The sequence below is a fragment of the Bombus pascuorum genome, chromosome 2, assembly GCF_905332965.1.
Source record: "Bombus pascuorum chromosome 2, iyBomPasc1.1, whole genome shotgun sequence".
In the NCBI taxonomy this organism is placed as follows: domain Eukaryota; kingdom Metazoa; phylum Arthropoda; class Insecta; order Hymenoptera; family Apidae; genus Bombus; species Bombus pascuorum.
In genome coordinates, this window is record NC_083489.1 from 22,357,749 (window position 1) to 22,382,638 (window position 24,890).

The following is a 24,890-nucleotide window of genomic DNA, read 5'->3' on the forward strand; positions in this document are numbered from 1 at the left end:
CATGCTCTTGGTAAATCACAGTGCTTTGAGTGGTTTAAAAAATTCAGAAGTGGCAATTTTGACGCGAGGAACGAAGGACGTGGAAGACCACCGAAAAAGTTTCAAGACAGCGAATTGCAAGCTTTGTTGGATGAGGATGACGCTCAAACGCAACAACAAGTCGCTGATCGATTAAACGTGACACGAGAAGCCGTCTCCATACGTTTGAAAGCCATGGGAAAGATCCAGAAGGTGGGAAAATGGGTTCCACATGAACCGAATGAAAGACAGCAGGAAAACCAAAAAACCGCTTGCGAAATTCTTGTAATCCTTACAAATTTCTTTTTACAAATCTCCAGCCATCCTAGTGTACAGAATCATGCCACGATACACTTGCTGTTTATACACCCTGTACATATAAATTTACGAAATCTTATCGTAAAGTTTTAATTGAGAAGGTACATTGACGAAGGAAACTTGAAATTGGAATTTCAAGTGAAGCAATTATTTTAGATAAATATGAAACAATATTTGTTACATATTTTAGAACTCTTTCTACTTGCAAGTGTGATTTTAGAATACGTACAAATTTAAAAGGAACATACTACTTTCTTCTTTTTAAAATCTCTCTTTTTTTTTCTAAATCTTCTTTTTGTTGAATTATTGATATTTGAGTAATATGCGAAGAAAATTGTATTTTTAATACCATCAATGAACAAAAAAGTTCATTACGTAATAGTCATATTTAAAAAATCATGTTTATAGCATAAAGCCCAAACAATATTCGTATTATAGGCAAATAATAATTTATAAGTCGTGTTCAGAAGGGATGTATAATGTTCATATGATGTATAAATGTGAAATAAGTTGGTTGATAAATTCACTATTGAAAATAACAAATGCAATGTACCAATTACATGTTGGAGTGTAAAATGTACAACTCTGCGAGAAGAGCAGTTAACGAGTTAACTTGTCAAACAATATGAACAGTATATTTAGACGCAGACGAAAATTTAATAAGTCTCCTCAATATCTATCCGAAACAAAACAGTACTAAAAATCGTAATTTTAGACAGTGTTGTTAATGAATTTGAAACAACATTAAAACCGGAGAAAAGAAACAAAATTTGAATACAGTACATATAAAAACTGAATAGAAGTTATATAAAAGGTACATCAATTATTTTCCAAGAAATTAGGTATTATGATTTAACATTTTACACAAAAATAATAATATAGATACGTTAAGTGTTCTAAAGTACAAATATAAGAATTATCGTTGAAATATTTATTATCATTTACCTTTGGTCAACGAAGAGGAACTTGCCATCCATCGCGTGTCGCGAGACAAACTTTATCGGTCTCAAACGTGGCTTTTTAGGCAAAGATGCAGGTAACGTTGACTGTAACCGACCAACTGCTACTAGACACGACAGATTGCAAGCTTCTCCATCTCCGTCACCTTCGTGTTCTTCGAGGTCGATTTTTGCAGGCGCCCAGGACTTCAGATATCCAGTACATTGTATTACACAATATTTCCAGTCTGTAAAAATATGCGACAGGATTCATTTATTGGAATTATTATATACAGTATAGAATATTATTAGTTTGTACGATTTTCAACTGTAACTTCCTTTGGTATTTAACGTTACGTGCACACAGCATTGCATCCTCATAATTTATTAACTAACTAAATGGTGGATATTTTTGTTTCTGATAAAATTAATTCTCAATTTTAGCACATAGTTCTTTGTTCAGAAACATTCAAAGAGATGTGTTTCTAATTTTAATGATTAACGAAAAACGATTTTCAAAGGACTAATAGAACAAACTGATATAAAGTTATGTAAAGTTGACAATTCATTTTCCTTAAGAGATTGGAATTCTCGTAATATTTATAAAGATTCATGAAATTGATAGTAAATTTATTCTTATTAATATATAATTCTTTTTTTGAGAGTGAAAACTTCGTTGCATGTTATTCCTATGAAGAATGAAAGATGAACGGCATATACAAGATGTTTTTACTTTGTTTGATTAAACATATGGTCTGTGCTTATGAAGAAGGAAAAATTATTATATAAGCATAGGTCGTTTGAAGCTTTATTAAAAAGTTATAAAAAGAATACAGAATAGGAGAGGAATAATTACTATTACTATGCAATATAATTAATGCAATCAGTAGTTATTAACACCCCCTTTCAAAATGTTTAACGTTCACATTTATAAAGTTGACAATAGTAAAAAATTGAACTTATTACTCTGTAAAGCTCGTATTAATTTTAATTTGTTCTGTTTTAGTAAATGAATAATCAATTGTTTGTACTAATTCACCATATATATTATAATAATAAATATATATAATAATATATAATATATATAATATATATTATAATAATAAATATATATATATATTATATAAATATAAATATATATATTATAATAATAAATATATATATAATAATAAATTTGCAATAGATGCCTCGTACCATGAAATATTGTCCTTTTTATTTTTGTTATAATTTTTGAATGTTTTTCTTATTTATATATTTTATATTCTTTTCTTACTTATACCCACAAAACATATGAAAAACACAAGCTGGGAGAAGCTGAAACGTTATGTATAAATCCAAAGAAACAGAAGTCGCGGAGAGTGAATAGTGATAGCGCGATAGTTTATTTGAATCCTTAAAACGACGACATCCTTTAGTCAATCTTCCTACGATTGTATTTATTCGAATAGCGTCCTGATTCATTATAACATCTTTGAGAAAATGGCCTGAAAGTTTATGCGAACATGAACCAATTATTTGTTTATTGTAATTTTACAATTTCTTTTTTCAATTTATATTCCAAAACATACCTTTGTTATCATTTTTACGGCATAACAAAGAATTAGCTATAGTTATAAATAATTGCTTTGACAGACTTGAATTTTAGTTGTATGCAAATGGTTAATGGTTAGTTACAGCAAAACTAGTTTATGATATTTAATGAAGTCAACCTTTTTAATTTTAATTGTAGATGTTAAAGTCACTCGTTAATTAACAAGCCTGTTTTAAAAATGAAAATGAACGTGCACGGTCAACTAATGATGAGTAGTAAATTAAGGTATTATGTAAAAGAAAAGCTTGACAAGAGATATCGCAACAACTGTTAAATACTAAAACAAAACTTCTATTTTTATTATTAATCATAAAAATATGGAATGCTTGTGTCGCTTTTAATTAGTGTTAAACCAGAATACAAAAATCAGAAGATCTGCCTTGCAAACAGTATTAACATGGTAGAAATTTTTAAATATTTAAAATTATCAGCAATTTCTTTACCTACAAGGATATAATCTTGCTTCTACTGTGTTATAACTGACAGAAAGAAACAATTTTTATTATAGAATATATAGAATTTATGATCTCGTGTGTGAGATTATGGGATATATGGAAAATTTGTATTCACTATAGACTGTATAATGAAATACATTTTTTGAAAAATTGTATAAAGAACACGAATAATATTATAAATATTTATAAATAGTATTTATAAATTATATTACTATAATTATTATTAGTGCATTAACGAAAATATTTATAAATACTATTTATATAAATAGTATATTTATATAAATTTATAGTATATTTAGTAGTATATTATATATTAATATACTACATATATAATATAAATATAATATAATATAATATACTATATAATAGTATATTTATATAAATAGTATTTATAAATATTTTAGTAAAAGCACTAATAATAATTATAATGATAATATAATAATATAAATAGTATAATAATAATAGTAATAAAGGACTAATATTTTAGTTATAAGAACTGAAATGGTAAAAGAAACAGCATTTATATGAAAATATCTTATGTCCTCTTAAAGGATTCTTTCTGTTTTCCTGGCTATTACACTTATTATACTTCTAATTTATTTGACATAATTCATAATTTCTTAATCTTGAAAAGTAGGATACATATTTGTATATGGCTAAAAATATAAAGTAGTGAAAAAGAATGAAAGGAGAAGGTATGTAAAGCGATTCTTTTACCCGTCTTTGAAGTAGCGTCTATTTTTCGCCTTTGATAAATCACGCGGCAAATATTCAAGTCGTAAGATCTTAGGACTGATGACAAAGGACTAGCGATACTGTACATATTTTATGGATATGTTTTTAACATTTTTTCTCAGCAATACATATCCTTAACAGTTATGATTTTATTTATATTTCATTCTTTTTTATGTAAAAGAATAAAATATCCTCTTGTTAAAATTACTAGAAGTATATGTATACAATTCTGTACGAATAGGTTTTTCAAAATTGTTGTGATAGTATCTTTTACTTCCAGAGGTATCAAACTTGAATGTATCAATATATGTACATGTAAATAGAAACATACCTTACCATGTTTGTAAATAAAAATAAAATAAAATAAATATACAATGTAGTATAAAATTGAATAGAAGTGTAAGAAATAAGTTGACACGTATAATTATCATTTTACTTTGATGAAGGGCAACGTAAATTTTGCACGAGTCCCCCGATATATTCCTGATTAATCGCAAAAAAGAATATACATTTAGTAATTGTGGCCTAATTATTTTATAGCGCCTTATAATGCATAATTACTTACCGACGTTTTGTTGCTTTTTTCGTCGATGACATCCGCCAGCAGTATCAGTCTCCTCTTTCACTTGTAATTCACTGCAACGAACACCTTCGACTTTTCGTTTCATTCTACAGAAAAAGGATCTTCGTGCACCAGGACATAATCTCGATACACCCTGAGGCACATCAGTTTTCACCGGTAACATCGCTAAAACAATGTTAAACAAACTTGAATATATTATTCTTTAATGCTAATTCATTTGTCTAGTATTGTACTTTGTTCAAAAGGCAAGTTTAGAAAATAATTTGAGACAGATCGAAAAAGCAATCGTGAAACATAGTATTATAAATTTCACATCTTAAATGTCATTAAGCATGACGCGAATACTAATATACTAATATTTCCTATAAGAAACTGAAGATGCATGCTTATCGTATCTGATCTTGGAAATGCAAGAAATTTTCACTGGCAAAGAAATAATTATTTTCTACATCGTTCATTCTGAATTCCTCGTTATTTTATTATCCTGTCAAAGAATTAAAATTAGCAATTTAGGTATTTACTTCGCGTCTCACTCAATTAAAATTTTTTCAGGTAATGATTTTATCTTTCCAAATAATTTGATTGCATTCATGTTACTCAAAAACAGATTATTTCGACATTTTCTTGAGTTTAATCAATCTCACGAAGGAAGATACCTGTTTTTATGAGCGAAACGTATAAAAGAAATTAAAGGAGACTGTATAAAGAAACAAATGAATTCTATTTGAACGAAGATGCGATAACGAACACGTATCATTACGAAACATTATATTTTTGAATATAATCGTATCATAATTTCGATGACTGTGTTACAGAGAATAAAATCCGTTTTCAAAAATATAAAGCTACTTTCGTTTCCCTTTTCTATTCGCGACCGTATTGACGCGTGCAAATATCAAGTTCTTCGCATAATTTCCCGAGGGGGAATGTTACATGTGCATGATGCGTGTCGCATAGTTGTAGCTAAATCGGCCTTGACAGAAGGAAGAAATGTAAAGTTCGAAGACGTGATTCATATAAGTAAATATTAAGTCGATAGGTAAGTGCATATTAATCCACACCCGAAAGGCCTAAAGATGTGGCGTAGGTGGGTTGAATTAGGGTTGGTGTCAGGGGTGCTGTCTATAGTGTTTTCAAGTTTTAAGCTCACAACGCTTATCATGTAAAATTCTGCGAATATAACTTTAGTTTTGTATTACTATGTTTTGTTTTAATGTGCGTGTTAATTATTATTTATTATTATTTAAACTTTAATTCTTTTTATTGCTATGTTCTACCTAATTTTCCTATAAATTACAAAAATGTGAGAAGCTCTCTGATGAGAAGACATTACACATTTTTAAATGACGTATTTTATATAGAAATATTTCTTTTTATTATTAGAACACTTGTAAAATTTCTAAACTTTTTAAATTTACGCTATATCGTAATTTGAGTTTAATTCGAACTTGATTAGAAATTCTGATATTGAAATTTATTATTAAATAAATGTCCATCTATCACATATAGGTATACATATGTAGCGGCACACGAGCTGCAGGACAATTCGAATCATGTTGCTGTTTTGCCTCGGAGTATCAATATCGTTAGGATACACATAATGTAATAATATATAAACTCCGGGCAAAATAATGTCGCCACTACGTGCAACCGTCGAACGAAAACGAATTCGAATTTTCCCCCGATTAGTATAAATAAACGGACTGAGAAGAGTTCAGTTATCAACGAATTATCAGCGATCTAATTAACGAGTCATTAGCGATCTTATTTTGCGACTTATACGCTGTCTTAGCGAATCAGTTAGTACGAGCATCCCTCTGTATATTAATTTATTTAACCATTTTAAATAAACATTCTCTACACATAAACCTCTATACATATTTAAATGAAAATTTTTATAAAGTAGATAATATCCATACAGAAGCAGAAAAGCTTTTGCCGATACAATACACAACGACATATAATGTAGTGTGGAATTCACAGTCATAAAATTATCATGACTGTCTAAATATCTAAATTGTTGACGCTCGTGCCTGAGTGTTATATAGTTAACGCGTATTGTAGCCGCATTAATGTTGTATACAATGTTTTCTTTAGTCAAGCTGTATTCGTCACTTTCCATAATACATCGCATAATAATAATACTTTCCATAATAATTCTCTTTCTTAAGAATGTTCCTCTACAATTTGAAAACAATTAGAGGTGTTGTTTTCTTTCGTTCACGAGACAATTTGAAAATTTTTAATACGCAACTGGTTACTTAAAAATTGTTTTACTTTGAATTTTATAAAACTATACCAAGTAGGTATTTCTAGTTAATAAGTTTGATTGCGACGTGAAAATATTGTAAAAATAGTTCAAAAAATAGTTTGCCTCGTCTTGTGTAATCTAAGCATGATTCACGATTCCAGTTCATTATAAATGTAAATTGTAACAGAGAAGATAACAGAAGAGGTTTTTGAAACAAGGATCCATAAGAGAAAGCAGCGAATTAAGTAAATTGTGTTGAAAGTTCTAGTTCTAATTTTTTAACATTAGCTACATCTGAATTTACGATTATAATCTAAGGCTTTTAAAGAACATTGTTCTTCCTATATTTACAAAACAAATACAATAATTCAACTAGTTGACGAGAAGATACTTTCGACATTTATATGCCATAGATTTAGAAGCCCTTTCTTTGGGAAGCTCTACAATTATACTTTTCCTGTAAATTTGTGTAATGTACATGGTAATAATTGTGTACATTATATTTGATTGGTTACAATAATTACCCTTACATATTTGTTGAAATAATCTATTTGAATAATTTATATAATCACCAGACTAAATGATCTTTAATCTAAACAACAGGCAAAAGCTTACATAGAACATAGAGACTACGAAAAGTTCTAAGTACCTAAGTATACTACCTATACCTAAGCTCTATCATATAAAATTAGTGTCACAAACATAAACAAATGTTACGACGCTCACATGACGAACAGACACTTCTTTTATGAGCTTTCTAGAATTTTATATCGTGCATGTTACCTTATGTAGAATATTTATGCATTCGCTGTCAAACCAGAAGTTTGATATCATTGTACGTTATTATAAATTTATATACTTCACTTTTGTTGAAAACCGGCGAGACTCGGTATTTTCTAACGTTTCATTATTAGGTTGAATAACAAATTTTTGTGAACCGAATATATGAGAATATTTGTGGGTGAATATATTGAAATGAAGATTATCAGAATCGAAAATATATCGAGAAATAATAAAAAATATAAAATATATATAATATATAATATATAATATATATAATATATAAAATAAAAAAAATATATAATCGAGAACAATTTGCTAGACAGTATCAAAATAATTAATCGCAACAGACGAAGGAAGTCTCGTCTTTAAATGTTTAGACAACATTGTGCTGAATAAGGATAATTATCTTTATCCATTTTTAATGAAATTGCGAGAGTCATGTTCTACTTTAAACTCTTATTCGGCAAACGAACAAATAGCATCGATAAGCATTGCCTAATTATCAAAGCATTATGTAATTATAACAAAAAAGAGGAATACACAACATTATTGTCTTATGAAGAAATCGATTGTTAATTAACTTTTTTCTGACACGGTGAAAGTTCCTACAATTTAGCCTGCTTTTTGTGATATTTAGAATCCTCAAGATATTTACTTATACTACTACTATATATTTACTTATACAAGCTTGGAAAACAATTTACGTACAAAATACACATTTGAATTTTTTGAATGAAAATTCATATAGGAATGTAGTGTAGTATCGTGGACGGATTGCCTGGGAGTTATCGGCTGTCTGTTGTCAGCGTTGTCATGAAGTGTTGTCAGCGTTGTCATGAAGTGTTGTCACCGTATTTAAAAAAGAACTGTTGTAAGGAAGTTAGTTAGTGACGAATAGTGATTACTTAAACATAGATTGAAGGAGCATCAAATAATCATACCGTTACCAAACCTACTAGCACTATACCATTTTCCTATATTCATGAAGTTTTAATTGATAAATTGGAACTCTACGTCATGCTTATCTTCATGATTAATTCCAAACAGCTAGTGACCATTTTGCAATTACTTTGCAGCATATCGAAGTATTGCCAGCGGAAAATTACAAAACACGTAACTGTAGTAAATTATGAAGTTTCTTGCGTTTTCAAATGTACTGATCTTATTTTCCATGGTTCCGGAAAGTGTAGATGTTATAGTGTTTTGGTAATCAATAGGTGAGTTAAACTCTTCGCCAAAAAGATAGCCCAGGTGTGCTGTCTTTCATTTCTCAATGACGCACGTAAAGTTTTTCGTCTGTAACGCATAATATCGAAACATTATGAGCTCAGGATTTTCGTTGAAAATAATTAAAAATATTATGAGGTTTAGTGTGTAACAAAAAAGAAAATTGTTTTATTTTAAGAACGAAATGATAGCACATGTACAATAAGAAAATAATAATCAACGTAAATTGTAACTAACAATAATTACTTATCAAACATATATACTTATTTAATAATGGGTACATCCCCCTTTATTTTTTATTACTTCTATTACACGATTTGGTATCGATTTATACACTTTCTGGATGTAATTTTGACTTAACGTATCCCATTCGCGTATACGCCGTGAACAGTTCTGCCCAGCAATTTTCAATAACATTACGGTCCGTGGAGCGTGCAGGCCACGGCAAAACAGATATACTATTTTCATTAAATTATGATTGGATCAATCTTGATGTGTGTACAGATGCATTATCTTGTTGAAAGATGTCATCAGGTCCAGAAATGCGTTCCGCATGATTATTTATTTGTTCTTCGATTAAATTTACGTATCGGACACTATTCGTTCTCCCATTGATAAACTTGATACTTGTCTTGCCGAATAACCGATGCCGGTCCAAACCATCACGCTGCCTCCCCCCATTTGTCGTCGAATTGCTGACATTGTCTCTTTTCTTATGTCATGAAGATGATATTACAATTCATCAGGACCATCCAAGTTGAATCTTTTTTCGTCTGGAAATAGTACCTTTCTCCATTTCTTTTTCCAATGTACTACTTTGTATTTCGTTGTTAACAAAGCTTTCTTTTTCAATTCTAGCCTCTTACTATTTTTGCAGGATAGTAGAACTCGACGAACACTTGAAACACTCGCACTAACATTAGATTTCTCTATTATTTGCTTCGTTGTTAACTGCGAGTTGGAAGCTACACGCAAAATTGCTCGCTTATCACGATCGGATAACGATGACGGCCGACCAGTACTTTTCTTTTTGCCATAATCTTCAACATTTTTTAAGAAATTCTGTATTACTCTGCGACTTCTTCTTATTACTTTCGATATTTTTGCTACTGATAACCGTTGCTGTTTTAGTTCAAGAATTTGCTTTTTTTCAGACTCGTTTAATCTTTTTCCGCGTCCCATATTTACAAATTTATATAATATCGTACTGTAATCTTTACTCGTTGATAGATCATGAACTACTGAGCAATTTCTAAACATATTAACGGAGTGTGCAATCATTTCGACCTTAGTATTGTAGTATTGCGGAGGGGCCTGGTGGCTGCTGAGCATGTGCGTGGTGGGACTAAGACAAAAGATATGAGGCTAAGACAAAAGATAAGGGGTTGCTAAGGGACATAAACGAATTAACAGCAGTATGAGTTGAGAAGCCGGAGAGTGCGGATTGAGTTATCGAGATAGTGTTGCTAGCGTTCTTGAGAGAGAGTAAATCCGTGGTGACTAGAGTTACTAATTAATTATCTAGTTGTCTTAATTATAATATGTTGTTGTGATTAGTTCATGTTAAATAACCATCGTTTACTGTTTAATCCATTGTAAATAAACTGATTATAATAGTTTACAATACTACAGTTCTTCTTTGTTGTATACAAACATCTACGACATTGTGACTTATTTGCAGCAAGCCGCATATCCTGAGCTCTCATAAAAGATATAACTTAGAAAAAACAAAGCTGGCACTCCGCTGGGGGTAGCCACCCACATGCTATATTTATTTTTATTTTATTTTTTTTTTCACCAATAAGATATAACACTTTACCAAATGTCCATGTAAAAAACCAAAATAAAATAAAAAAAAAAAAAGAAAATATCCTGAGCTCATAATATTTTGATATCGTACGTTACAGACGAAAAACTTTACGCGCGTCATTGAGAAATTAAAGATAGCGCACCTGGGCTATATTTATTAACTCTATGTTATATTGAAAAAGTTGTTATCGCTCATTTTCGCCTTGGTATTTAATTGTAAGCAGGAGATTATGTTCAGACACTCTGCGGCACAATTATACAGGGCAAAAAGGGCACGTAAAAGATTTTCTTTAGAACTCTATTGTTCATAAATTACTGTGTAATTCTCTAGCAATAACAGTAAAAGACAAAAGTTGATAAATAGAAAAATTAAAGCGGAAGAATCTAAGCGAAATAACAATGAAAATTTATACATAAAACTAGAAATATATAAATGACAATTGCGTATGTGATAGTGTACAAGATGCGATGAATGGACATACGATTGACTACGGATACGAGGAATTTGACGAGGGTGTACGGAATTTTTGAGAATTACGCAGTTCGAAATCGAAAGAAGAAGAAATTTTATCTTATCGTTAATTTGATTTACTATGTTTGATCTCATGAATTCCATTTTTGTTATCTTATGTTTATTATGAAGGAATTTAATAAATACGATTACACAATTTTCTCATAAATTAAAATGTTATAAACTTAGAATTTTCAGTATTCGGCTTTGTATAAATTTCTTACGTTATTTTATTCTTCAATAATAAAGCCAAGTTACTGTAAGCAAGAATATTGCAAAACCAAGTCACACGCATACACACATATATATGCATAATTTCGACCAATTACTTTATTCGAATCGTTATTCGAAACGCAATGGATGGCAGATACTCGTGTGTCATTTGCATACAAATCTCGCAATTACCGGCATTCTTACGGTGTTACCGTTATAATGAAGCTTCGACACTTGATCAATTAGCCATCAAAAGTGTCAGCGAATGCGCGATACCGGCCATTTCCCAGCTCAGTCCCCGGTTTATTAATTCCTTTGCAACAAGTATCGATGATTAACGACCATGAGACCTCGTCTGGAAATTATCCGCACGTAAATTGTACCAGCACGTAACATCCTCGAGATCCTGGCAGCACATAAGCAGTACCGCTTTTCTCTCCTTTAAACGAGTTTCTTTCGTAAGCCGCTTATCTCGCGGCGCTAATTCGAAGATGTTTATCGACAGGCAGATGCTGCCGAACGACTGACATTTATCAGAATGTGACTCGCATTGACGAGCAACAAGTACTTAACGGTCCTGGAACCGACCGAGGGAATGTCGAAAGGTGTCATAATTAATGGATTCGTGAGGGGAAAGTCGGCGCACGTAGCTGACTGATAAAAACCATTCCGTCAGGATTATGATATTTTTGAAGGAGCATTACTTTCTCGCCTTTAACGTGCTTTTTATTTCTCTAAAATGTTTCTGAGTAATATATTGAGTTGATCGGCAGTTTTGTATCGATTTAAGGAAAACCTGTGACCAATGTGAGCCTCATAGAGATCAAATTGACCAATTAGACGTTTTGTACATTTGTCAATTTTATTATAGAAGAACTCCGTTTATCCGAATTAATCGGAGCATAAGCAATGTAGATAATAGTAGTAGATGTTTCGTTTATGATAGGAGTTTACGTCCAAATAATTTGATTTAATCATCAGGAGTTCATTTATGGATGCTAATTAAAATTTTGTTCTAATAAAAAGAAATCTACTATATTAATCATATGATTATATGAATATTAAAAATATACAAATTGTTATGTATGAATTAATATTTATGAAAATTTGCATTTTCACAGACGCTAATAAAGCAGTGAAATTTGAACAAAGTTGTCGTATCTTCTACGTATTTTATATATTTTTGTATTTGATGTATTAAGTATATTCGGAAATATTGAAATGTACGAATGATGCAATAAATGCTAATACCAACATAACACTATATTTTTGTATGTGTGTTTATCTTATCCAGTTTTGCATATTTACAGAAACAATGACAACTAAAATTCTATTTCAAAAGATAATGTTTGTAACGTCCTTAGTTTCCTGCATTCTACAATTTATCGAACAGATCAGTAGACTTTTAAGCAGCTCATATCAATGGTATTTTCCTAAAATTAACATTTTGTTGAATAATGTATTTTTGCTATTTATTGCTGAGCTCCACGATGTTCTTTTAGAGTATTTTCGTTTTTCGACAATAAATTGTTTGAAATAGATTTTGTACATTTTCAGCTTCTTTTTTATGGATTTAATGACAACGATAAAAATGTGTAAATCAAGTTCGTCGAATTGGTAACTGTTCTATAGCAGAATAAGTGGTGTTAGTTGATCATCGATTGCAGATTGCAAAATCAGACATAAACGTAATAAATGGAAGATTTAAAAACGCATTTCAAGCATTTGCTACTTGTTTCACTTGATTCGATCAAAGCTCGTTAAAAGCTTAGTAAAATTCTAGAGATATTATTGATAATAATTTTAACTTTTGTACTTTTGTTTATGGAGTATTGCAACAATGCATCGCTATAAATAATAGCAAGCGTGTTAGAAGTCGTGATCTACCAATTTATTGGAAACGTTAAACTAAAAGGAGCGTTTAAGAGAAGTGTATGATTAAGTTGTTAAACCTATCATAAAATTATAAACGCATCAAACAAGGTATTATTAAATTGCTCTTACAATAAAGATACTTCAGCTTCTCTTGGATTATTCTACCTAATAATTTTTACCTTTTAACGTTACTAAACGGTACACTATTATCTTAAGAAACTTTGTATTTTTAAACACTGGCAAGTTAAGAAGATATGTGTTATTAATTTATATCACTATTGTAAACTTCTCTCAGTTAAATTATCCAAATTCTACGTGAGAAAATATTTTTCAAATATATGATACAAGTTATAATAAGTAATTTTTACTAGATATAAATACGGAGGATCTTAAAATAAATTCAAGAGATTATTTAACAGTCAACGCGTGTTAACAAGTAGACACAGACAAATCGTGTAACATTGGTACGTACTTTTGGCATCTATTAATCGTTCGCGTGGACTAAGATCCGAAGAGGACAACTGTTCCTTCACCTTGGCAACATCTTTTGGATGCAGAATATCGAACCAACTTTGACCCAACAGGTCACCCTGTGCAGACATAAAAAATTCATTTCTATAATATACAATCTTTCTACATTTAAAATTTTCATGGTATCAAACTGTTCATTTTACTAATTACTTCATCCCCAAGGCCCAGGTAAAAGGAAGAAAAGAATTGCAATTGATTTTGTTTAGGAAACTGTGGACATTCACAAAACTGTTTGTATATCCTATAAAAGGACTATCTATATAAAAAATGTATTACATCTTGTACATGTATATGCAACAAATTTTCTACATAATACTTTTCTATCAAATTCTACAAGCATTTATATAATAAAATAATGTAATAAGGAAAAACCATTTATTTTGACACATTTTTAAAAAGTTTAGTGAGATTGTAAATTTAGCAATCTTCTAGATTTTTTCTATTTACTTCCAATGTTAGCCACATGTTCATGGTACCTTTCATACACTGTAGCTGGGCAATATAGTATAACTTACTATATATATTTATAATTTTCAAGGTATCAAAATGTTCATTTTACTAATTACTTCATCCCCAAGGCCCAGGTAAAGGGAAAAAAAGAATTGCAATTGATTTTGTTTAGGAAACTGTGGACATGTAATCATTCACAAAACTGTTTGTACATCCTATAAAAGGACTATCTATATAAAAAATGTATTACATCTTGTACATATAAATGCAACAAATTTTCTACATAATATATTTCTATCAAATTCTACAAGCATTTATATAATAAAATAATGTAATAAGGAAAAATCATTTATTCTGACACATTTTTAAAAAGTTTAGTGAGTTTTTAAATTTAGCAAGCTTCTAGATTTATTCTATTTACTTTCAATGTTAGCCACATGTTCATGGTACTTTTCATACACTGTAGCTGGGCAATATAGTATAACTTATTATATATATTTATAATATAAATATGAAGTAACAATAACCATTTTATAGCACTACGTGTATGTGAAAGTATTCAAATAAATGAGAAGAAAGAGATTTCCGCAATCTTGTTATTTCAATCTGTAGACTAAATTAATATTTTCTGAGTTGCTTGGTTTACTTTTAAAGCAATTCCTATTTTGCTTTTAAAGTAATGTTCCAACATTCTTAGTATCGTCAATCCTATTTGTGCTCTTAATTTTAATTAACTTTTCAAATATGTTAACTTTACTGTGAAATTTGTTGGAATCGTATTTTAATAAAGATAGCCTTGTTATAGAATATAGGTAGTTTGGAAAAATTCCTGGTGGGCAGGTAGGGATTTGGAGCCGCTCAGGAATTTAATTTTTATACTAAAAATAATGTGGATAAAATTACAATTGTAAATTCTTTCTAATTGTCGCGAATAATGAGAAAACATATATGCTAGACATCATATATATATATGTATATGAAAACTCTCGTTACGGACAGTATTATATTGCACAATTTACAGATTCCAGAGAATAGATTTATTTTATTACTAGGTATACTATTTCTATTTTAAATATAACGCTTGAAGAAATTTATTTTATTACTCGTGTTTTATTACCAGTGTATCGAAAGAAACAGAGACTGGATACCTGAGAATAATTGAGTGTCTGCAAAACAGACTCGGATACATAAAGAATTCTTCCACGATCACAGCCCACCACGAAGACAAAACCCTCCGCAGCCTGAAACAAGAGAAGGCGCCTTTGATTACGTCACCTAGATCAAATATTAATTGCGATTATGCAATGAATATCATGGGAAATCGATGGATATTGTTATTGATAATTGTCTGAAGTTATTTCAATTTTCTGGGTTTGAAAAAAAGCAATCAACGAATTAGTAATTTGATAAATGTTCTAACTTTAATGAACTCTACAAATGGAGAAGTGTTTTGTAAATTATGTAGCAAATTCTCTTTTGTAAGATAAAAATAAAGTAATGTAAAATTGGAGAGATTGTTTAGACGATACACCTTGAGAATACAAATATTTTTCTTTTATTCATATCGATTTTAATTGTTACAAGTTCAGAGAATTATTTACAATTTTTATTTTGTAAGCTGTTTCTTTTTTAAACGATAGAAATTTTCTTTTTTATTTTTTAACATTTTTCCCTTATATTTCTATTTTACTTAAAAAGTGTATATTATTTTTTTGCATATTAATAAAGCTATAGGAGAATCTATACACCTGATAATAATAATCAGTATTTTGTAAAAAAATATTTTCTTATGAATTTTATATATTATGCGTGAACCATAAATATTTCTATAAATTCATATTTTTATGAATATCATTGAATATAAATAGAGATTTATTTCACTCTTTAAATATTAATAACACATATGTACTTTTTTTTGTTCTATTATAATAAATATAAAGCAATTTTTTCTTTTTATGCAGTTTGTCGACTATATAACATAACTTGAATTAAGAGTGTTGAAAATGCACCGAGTAGTTAATAGTAAAATTGGAAATTATAAGATAAGAAAACCTTGAAGTATGTAAAACAATTTAATCGTCCAGTATGGGAATAGAAAAAAGAAAAATAGATAAAATAAAATAAATAAATAAATAGATATATAAATCATGTTACTTTTACATCTACATAATAATATTTCATTTAATATATAATTTAGAGTTTATTAACTTGTACTTGGATATTTGTTTTATTAAAAATCTATCAATCTTTTAATAAATTCCAATTCCTTAAAATCACTTCTGAGAAGGAATATCTAGGTTAAATAAACCTATTTACTGTTTATTTATACCTTTTTGATCAATACCTTGACACATAATGAAAAAGAAATTGCATGTATGTAAATACTATCTAACTTGTGTCGCCTGAACCGTTTTCTAACAGAAACTTGTCTAATAAATTATAGAATTAATAGCCAATACCTGCACTATCAACGACTAAAACATAAAATTTGTACCAAAGAAATTAAGATGTAAATTACGCGAATATATACACATTGAAAAGAACAAGTATATAATCCACACTGAAAGGAAACATCTCTGAATTAAAAACCGTATGGTGAGCTTGCTAATTTGACACTGTACTTGTGATTACTCGTTCGTAAAATAAATTCAGGAATCGACAACATTTTCTATGGAAAAGCTCAAAAATAAAATTAATCAAATTACACGATTATCGAATTTTCCTTGGGAATATCCTTTACCCTTCTATGAACAAATAGATATCATCTGATGGGAGAGGATTAAATAAACGAATATATCCAGTGATATCTTTCCTTAGTAGCTAACTTTGAAAAAGGTTTAAAATGATACATTCCTGAGTTAGGAAGTTTCAAGATTTTTCTTGAAAAATGTTAGTAATGTTAGTAATCAATCAATGAAATTTGTTAAAGTTTACGGGAAGAAGATTCGAAAGTAAAACTATTTTACATAGTTTGCAAATGTTTCATCTTTCTACTATCCCACATACATTATTTGACGCCTAATACAACTGGTTAAATAAACAAATACACGATAGCATCTTTCATTCTGTGCCAATTAACCGTATCTATTCTCCACTCGATGGTAAAAGTCAATCTGAAAATATCGAATAGGTTCCAGCGACGAGTATTTCCAAATGGATCGCCAGGATACCCGAGGCGACTCATCCTGATCGCAAACGTGAAATTCGATCGCATGTAAATTGTGTAAATCTCGTAACGGCGAATGGACTGGTTTAAGTACATAGGGGCGTACGGACGTTAATGAATGTTGTATAGAAGCGAAGATATATCGTCACAGGCTTCGCAAATGTCGATTACGCAACGACGACGCACTTAGTCTGGCTGGCTTACCTGCCAAGGAGATTGACGATACGCATACGAACATTGACGCGCTGTTGCTCTCGCACTATCGCGATCATTCGATAAGGATCCACGCGCGTCGAGCTTTCAGGGTAACAAGCAAAAGTTGTACACGTCGTACCGGATGTCTGATCAATTTCAACCGATTGTTGCTAACGATTTCTTGCTAAACCTAGTCTCCCGCGTTTTATTTTTTCTCGTTAATGGTTGTAGGAGGTAATTGTTCAAGATATTAGTTTGGATAGTGGAGCGAAGAATGTTGAAATTAAACGTTATTTGCGTTTGATGCGATTGAACACAGGAATACCTAAGTTGAGATTAAAATTACATTTTAACGTGATTATATTAGGTTGTGTAACAAATTCATTCTACAGTGTCATGAGAGATGAAAGTCTTGCTGTAATCTGCTAATAAACAATTTTGTACTAACCACACATACTGTTCATTTTTTCTCAACTGGTATTATTAAATGACGTAATGTTTCTATTCATACTATTTGCACATATTCAACGTGTCACATTAGTCTGAACATTTAATAAAATAATTCTGAATGCGGAACATATTTATTTTTACAGAGAGTATTCGCCATCGTAGTTCCTTAATTAGAGAGAATAACAAAATATTTTAAATAAATGTTACTAAATGTGACAATAGCCGTATAAATAATAAAACAAAAAATATCACTTTGCTTAAAGAAATTTGAAGGCAGAGTTTACTCATTTAGCAGTCTATATGATCAAAATTGATTACCCAAAATAATTAGCTTTTATTCCATTTTATTAAAAATCGAGGGTTGATATTTGGCACCGTTTCAAGACATATGTTAACGCATTACATAACTCACCTGTTATAGTATAAATATGAAGTATACAATTTAGTAGGTTAAAGATAAAATTTGCTATTGAGATTAGATGTGTTTCCATAATTTAATTAAAAAGGTTATTGACAAAGTGATTATTGTAATTATCATTGACATATCGTTTGCTGTTTGCATGACTTCTGTCTTTAAGTATTAATCATATAAATAAATAATATAAAAATTTCTGTACAAATTTCCCTACCAACTTTCTTAAAACTTTAAATCTCGAAAACAATAACAGTAACTGAGTTTTAGTATAATATTTAAGAAAGAAATAATACAATACAAAACACTGGCAAAATAAAAATAACATATAAAGTAAGATATCAGAGTTGACGAAAAGAATCATTCGTTGCGGCAGGATTTGTTTAGTCATAACATCTAAAAACTGCAGAATGATTTCTTTTCTATATAATAATTTATATAATATATATTATATTTTTATATATTTTTTTATATATATTTTTATATATATATTTTTTATATATATTTTTATATATATATTATATATATATATTTTTATATATATTATATATATATTAATATATCTATATAAATATAATATATTTATATAATATAATAATTCTATATATATTAATTTTCTGCAGCAATTTCTTTGTTACACAATTAATATTTTTGAATAAAATGAAACTAAACTTGTTTCGTTTAAACACCAAACTATAAGCCGAGAAAACCTCTGCAGAACTTAAATGGCATCGCAGATATGGTTATAATGCAGTATCAATCAATTTAATCGACAGATGTCCCGTGAGATAAGTTGCATTCCCTGTTACTCCTCGGAAAGATGTTGTAACGTTTATGGGCTGAAGATGCGTATCTCTATAATTGCATGTTATGATGCTCTTTGATATAAAACGTTAATAAACAAAAATGCCTGGATGAAAGAAACTTAATTCCCGTTTAATACTTTGATGTCCAATAAATCCATATTTGATCACGATTCTGATTAAATATCAGACATGTTATTTTTCTGCGATTAACTGAAAATTCTGTCTATTGATTATCTCCTACAAATTTATCCGCAGAGAATACACATTCCCGTTCATTATTATTATTAGAATACCTGCTAGTTCCATATAAAATATGAAAATTAATCTACGTTACCATGGAAATAATTATTAATTAGTTAGAACCTTGTGTTCATGTAAGATTGCGATCTAATATATTATGTAGGTATATAGCAAAAATTAAAGCTATTTGAAAGAGTTATCGTAACATAATAAATCATAATAATTATACAATGTGGATTCCTACGATTGTTTAACTTGAATCCTATTAAATAGGTAAATTATATCAAAATTGGTCAAAGTAATGTCACGAAGATGGGGCAGAGGTAATGAAAAGAGAAAGATAAATTTTATTATTATTGCAAATTATGAAATTATGATTATAATATTGTCTTATGCTATTATTTCGAATGAGATAATAATCCTTAAAAGTTTTCATAATCTCCTAATGATGTTTTTAGTTTATTTAAGTTTCTGTAAGTACCCTAATATTTACGAACGACGATACCGTTTTATTTTGTTAGTTGATTTAGCTTGGAAATTGGATAAGAGTTTAACACTCGTTCAGTGAAAGCTGGATTATTATTCTAACGAGAGTTGATTATTTTACTTTGTAGCGATAAAGCGAAGAACAGGACTAAGAAGCTTGTTACCTTTAGTGACAATTAAATTTAATACAGAGTGTACATATAGAAATTATATTTTCATATTAATATATCTAAACAAAATAAAGGTTTTAGGGATGGCTGAATTTGCCGTATTTGCGACAATTTTTATAAATTTTTCGAGTGCTGTACCTACAAAACCGCAACTCATACATTGTAGTCTAGATGTTATATGTATAGTAATCCAGTTACAATTCTAACTTTTCATTCTTCCAACGATAACATTTATAATTTGCTTGAATTCATTAAAGAAACCAAAATATAATATAGCAATAGCTGTATCCTAATAAAATTAATATCTACTGTACTAATAACCATACAGTTGATGAGATGTAAGAAAAAGTACTTATTGCAATATGTAAAGGATGAAACAACTCTCTCTCTACCTTCTATTCTTTTTCGGTTACGTTCAAAAAATTCTAAAATTATACAGGCGTGTGCAAATTGTCATGCTCGAATGCAAACACGCATTATACACTAAGAAGAAATCTTCCAACGATTTTATTGTCTTTAAAATCATTTGTCGTTCAACAGCAGGTACCTGGACCCTAGCCGTCAAGGATGCAGAGCTTACGGTTACGTCTAAATATTATAAAGAATACTTCTTTTTATTTAAAGGATGGAATAATTCTCTATTTAGGTTTTATTCTTTTTTGGGGGGGGTGTTATATTAATAAAAAAATGAAATTGCACAAATATCTGTGGTCCAATCATCACGCAATATACGATAATAAAAAGGTTTTGAACGATTTTATTGTCTTGAAACTTAACGTCTAGATCTTAACCGTCAAGGATGCAGGGTTTATAGTTAACGTCCGTCGCACAGTAGAAATGTTAATTTATCCGTGAACCGGATACTAGTGGTATCGACGGCGGTAATAAACGTGGAGCAATTCACAATGAAAGTTCCTGCGGATAATAATGGAGCCGGTGTCGATCCGAGCTGGTATGCCGGGTGTGGTCACTCGTTCGAATATTTAGTCGAGCTGGTCGGGATAGAGCAAAGGAAAGTCCCGATAAAAGATAAACCTATCCACGTACTAGTACGCGACAATGAAAAATGCTCACCAGCCACCGACACGAACTCTGTGCTCAGTCGCGTGACGGAATCTAGAGTGAAAAGCAACTATGCCCGTTCCGTTTTACGAGACTCATTCTTAAAGTTTCGAGACTCACAAGCGATGTATTCGATCGACGTACGCGTTGTGCAGTTTCTGTACAACGCGTCTCTGTACCCCAAACGACGATACCGTTTTATTTTGTTAGTTGATTTAGCTTGGAAATTGGATAAGAGTTTAACACTCGTTCAGTGGAAGCTGGATTATTATCCTAATGAGAGTTGATTATTTTACTTTGTAGCGATAAAGCGAAGAACAGGACTAAGAAGCTTGTTACCCTTAGTGACAATTAAATTTAATATAGTCTGATAAAATAATAATGTGTAAATGTAACGTAGGAAGTAATGAAGCAAAATTGACTTAGTCTTTGTCGTTTGAGGGTCAAGGGAGATATCCATAAGTTTCCCTGGTGTCGAAAATGTTTTTAACGAAATCGGTGGTCTATTTTGGCATAGCAATCTACTGGATCTACAGAAAAGTCTCGATAAATTGTACATACTAAACTTCAGAGATACTAAAGGATTTTTTAGAATAAGGATGTGAACCTGTTGCGACCCTTGAATGTTCTATGGTTCAATCTTCCTCTCGCTTTAACCAAGAAAAGGACACTTCATGTTTGAAGAATATTTTTTTCATAACATTTAAACGAGAAATTAATACTTATCAATAGTATTATTTATTAATTATTGAAGTTATATAATTAGTAACGATTCTTTCTTATTCCCTTCGAAACTCAAGAAATTTTCTAATGATAGGAAAATATGATTTGTTCGAAAATGTTTTAAAGAATGCGGGAGGATTGAGGATAAGGAAGAAATAATCGAAAACTTAAGTCTTAAGAATAATTAATAGTAAATTGCGGATTTAAACAAACTCAGATTTTTATAAATTCGGATCAGGAAATGGAACTTATATAAAAATTTGTTTCATCCACTAATATTGTAACGAAATCACTTATTTTTATAATTCTCCTATAGATGCATTAAAATTTTCTATAAATGCACAAACATGTCCAGTTTAATAATTTCGAGATAATTCGTAACTTTGAGTTTAGTATGGTGTTCAGTTAAAGATTCATGGAATTTCAAAGAAGCGTTTAAAAAATTTTCTAGGCGTTAAGAATAATTAGGGGGTAATCGATAGGTATAGAGACTAATTAGGGGGTCGTCGGTAAATGCATCGGTATTGAGAATAATCATAAAATGATATTTCGAGTCTGTCACAATTTCCCCGATATTGACAGTTTTTAGATATCGCGAACGATTACGATATAATTGCTAGCTTCCTAGATATTGAGGGTAATTATAAAATAATTGCTGATATCCTAGGTGACGAGCGCAATTACAAAATATTATATAATTTTGCTTTTGACGCAGATTTTCAGCAATATTAGTTTATAGAATTTTAGATATTTTGTTTTAGATAGTTTTATTTTAGATATAGTGAATCGTGAACTATACTACCGAAAGTATTGATCATTCTAGAAAATGAATTATTGATATCTTACAAGATTTATTGTTTGAAATAAAAATGTAGCATGTATTAAAATCTAATTTAATGTGAACCTTGTCGGTTGTTTTTCAATCATACTCGACTTAATTTTAAGTCATACTACTACATTACATTACTACTACTTAATTTTAGGTCATACAACTATAACAATATATTTATATATTGTAATATATATTTATATATAACAATAACAATATATATAACAAAATATTATTAATATAATTATATATAATTAATATAAATATTATTAATATAATTATCGTCCTAATTTTTGTTGTAGATTTTTCACGTAACAAAAGTACAAAAATTAATTCGTTAAGTTCTATTATTAAGAATAATATAATAAACTTTTTGCAATTTTATAAGGTATTCGTCCATGATTTATTCAAATTCGATTGTAATTTTGAGCTGAGTTACCAGCTAAGCAATGCGAGTCACCCGTGATAAAGGAAGTGGATAAGTAATAAAAATAGTAAGATAACTATACTTCACGAAGATAAGAGGAAGAGTTACCTTTCGTTTATCAGTTCAATTAATTTGCAATTAACACGTAAAATACTATTAATAGTGAGATAATTGCTATATATATAGTATTAAATGATTTTATCGAAATGAAAATTTCCGTTTATCTCACTCGGTATTCTAAACACTAATATGTTAAAAAACTAAATAAAAAACAGAAACTCAATGACAAAGTCGAATCTTTGTTGCATATAAAAGGCTTCAGAATTTAGTATTTAAACCTACGATTAATATCTTTTTTTTTCTCAGAAATTGAAGTATTATCTTCGATTAGGTCTTCTTGCAAAGTTTGTTATCAATATACAGATATATTTAGTTGTATATTTAAAACCCGACATCGTTAAAAATTTCCTTATATATAAATATATAGAAATTTCTTTTAATAAACTAGATTACAAGTATGTATAATATACGTAAATAGGAGGACAAAAATCATATACTTTTTGATCTATGAGACAAATTTATTAAGTGGTTTTATAACCACCACAAGCATAAAACAATGGAAATAGAATTGAAAAGTTCAAACATGACATTTAAATTAATAGTAAGAAAGACTATTTGTTTTTTAGATTTTGATCTATGAGTCGGGTAAAGCCGTATGTATGTATACTTGTACAAGTATGATATTGCCTCTCATCTAAATTAATACCTATCACATTGAAAATCACTAAATAATTTGGATTCTCCACTGCTGCGGATATTTCCTTATCTTCTATTTTGCTCTTTTATAGAGAAAGCATTTCGTTATATATTTTATATAATACGATATTTTGTATTCCAAATTTGCCTATCGCACGCGCGATAAAAATGTGCTTTAATTAACAGTTAACTGACAGGTAATGTAACACGTTATGAAAGTTTATGTTTTGCTAGATATCTATTCTTATGTCGCGTAAAAACCAAATAACAACTCAAAAATCCCAAAGACTAGTTATTTAACTAATTACGCGTACGATTTTCAAGTAATTACTTTTTAAAGTAAGATAATATTCCTTTTTTCTATTGTAATGATCCGTACAGTATTAAAAGTTTCTTTCGTTTTATAAGGAAATAATAAACGCACAATGTTTTTTCTTTTATATTAGTTGATTGAATTATGCACGAACATAATAATAGAAATAGAACGAAATGAATCATACCTAATTCTATAAAATAATATAAAACAGAAATCGCCGTTCATCTATTATCATCTTATGAAACGAAAGAAACTTTTCGGACAAGCTCATACTATACGAAAGTCTCAAGCCATCTACCAAACGTTTTATTTTTATAAACGAATATAAAGGTATCTGACGTTATTTTTAATCAGCTGTTGCTTTTTAAAAAGTGTTGTTTAAAAAAATGCTTAATTCGAAATAATCGATACGTTGAAGACATCTGCTTTGGTTTTGTCGAAAACTTTGTCAAATAATTTTTCCATCAACTTATTCTATGCTATTTATTTTTAGTATTTTAAAATATCATTCAAAATTATTTTATAATTATAAATTATTATAATTATTAAATATTAAATATTAGA

At 29.5% G+C, this 24,890-nt stretch overlaps 1 protein-coding gene across 11 annotated transcripts in view; it reads right to left on the reverse strand.

Moving 5' to 3' along the window:
• Positions 1 to 24,890, reverse strand: part of LOC132904598 (protein cycle) — a 112,426-nt gene that overhangs the window by 10,297 nt on the left and 77,239 nt on the right. For all 11 annotated transcript variants that reach the window (XM_060955241.1, XM_060955248.1, XM_060955239.1 and 8 more), the window contains 4 exons: positions 15,437 to 15,529; positions 13,780 to 13,897; positions 4,621 to 4,803; positions 1,282 to 1,522 (listed from right to left, as the gene is read on the reverse strand). In XM_060955241.1, the coding sequence (XP_060811224.1) occupies positions 1,282 to 1,522; positions 4,621 to 4,803; positions 13,780 to 13,897; positions 15,437 to 15,529 (635 nt within the window). The remainder of the gene's footprint in view (positions 1 to 1,281; positions 1,523 to 4,620; positions 4,804 to 13,779; positions 13,898 to 15,436; positions 15,530 to 24,890) is intronic.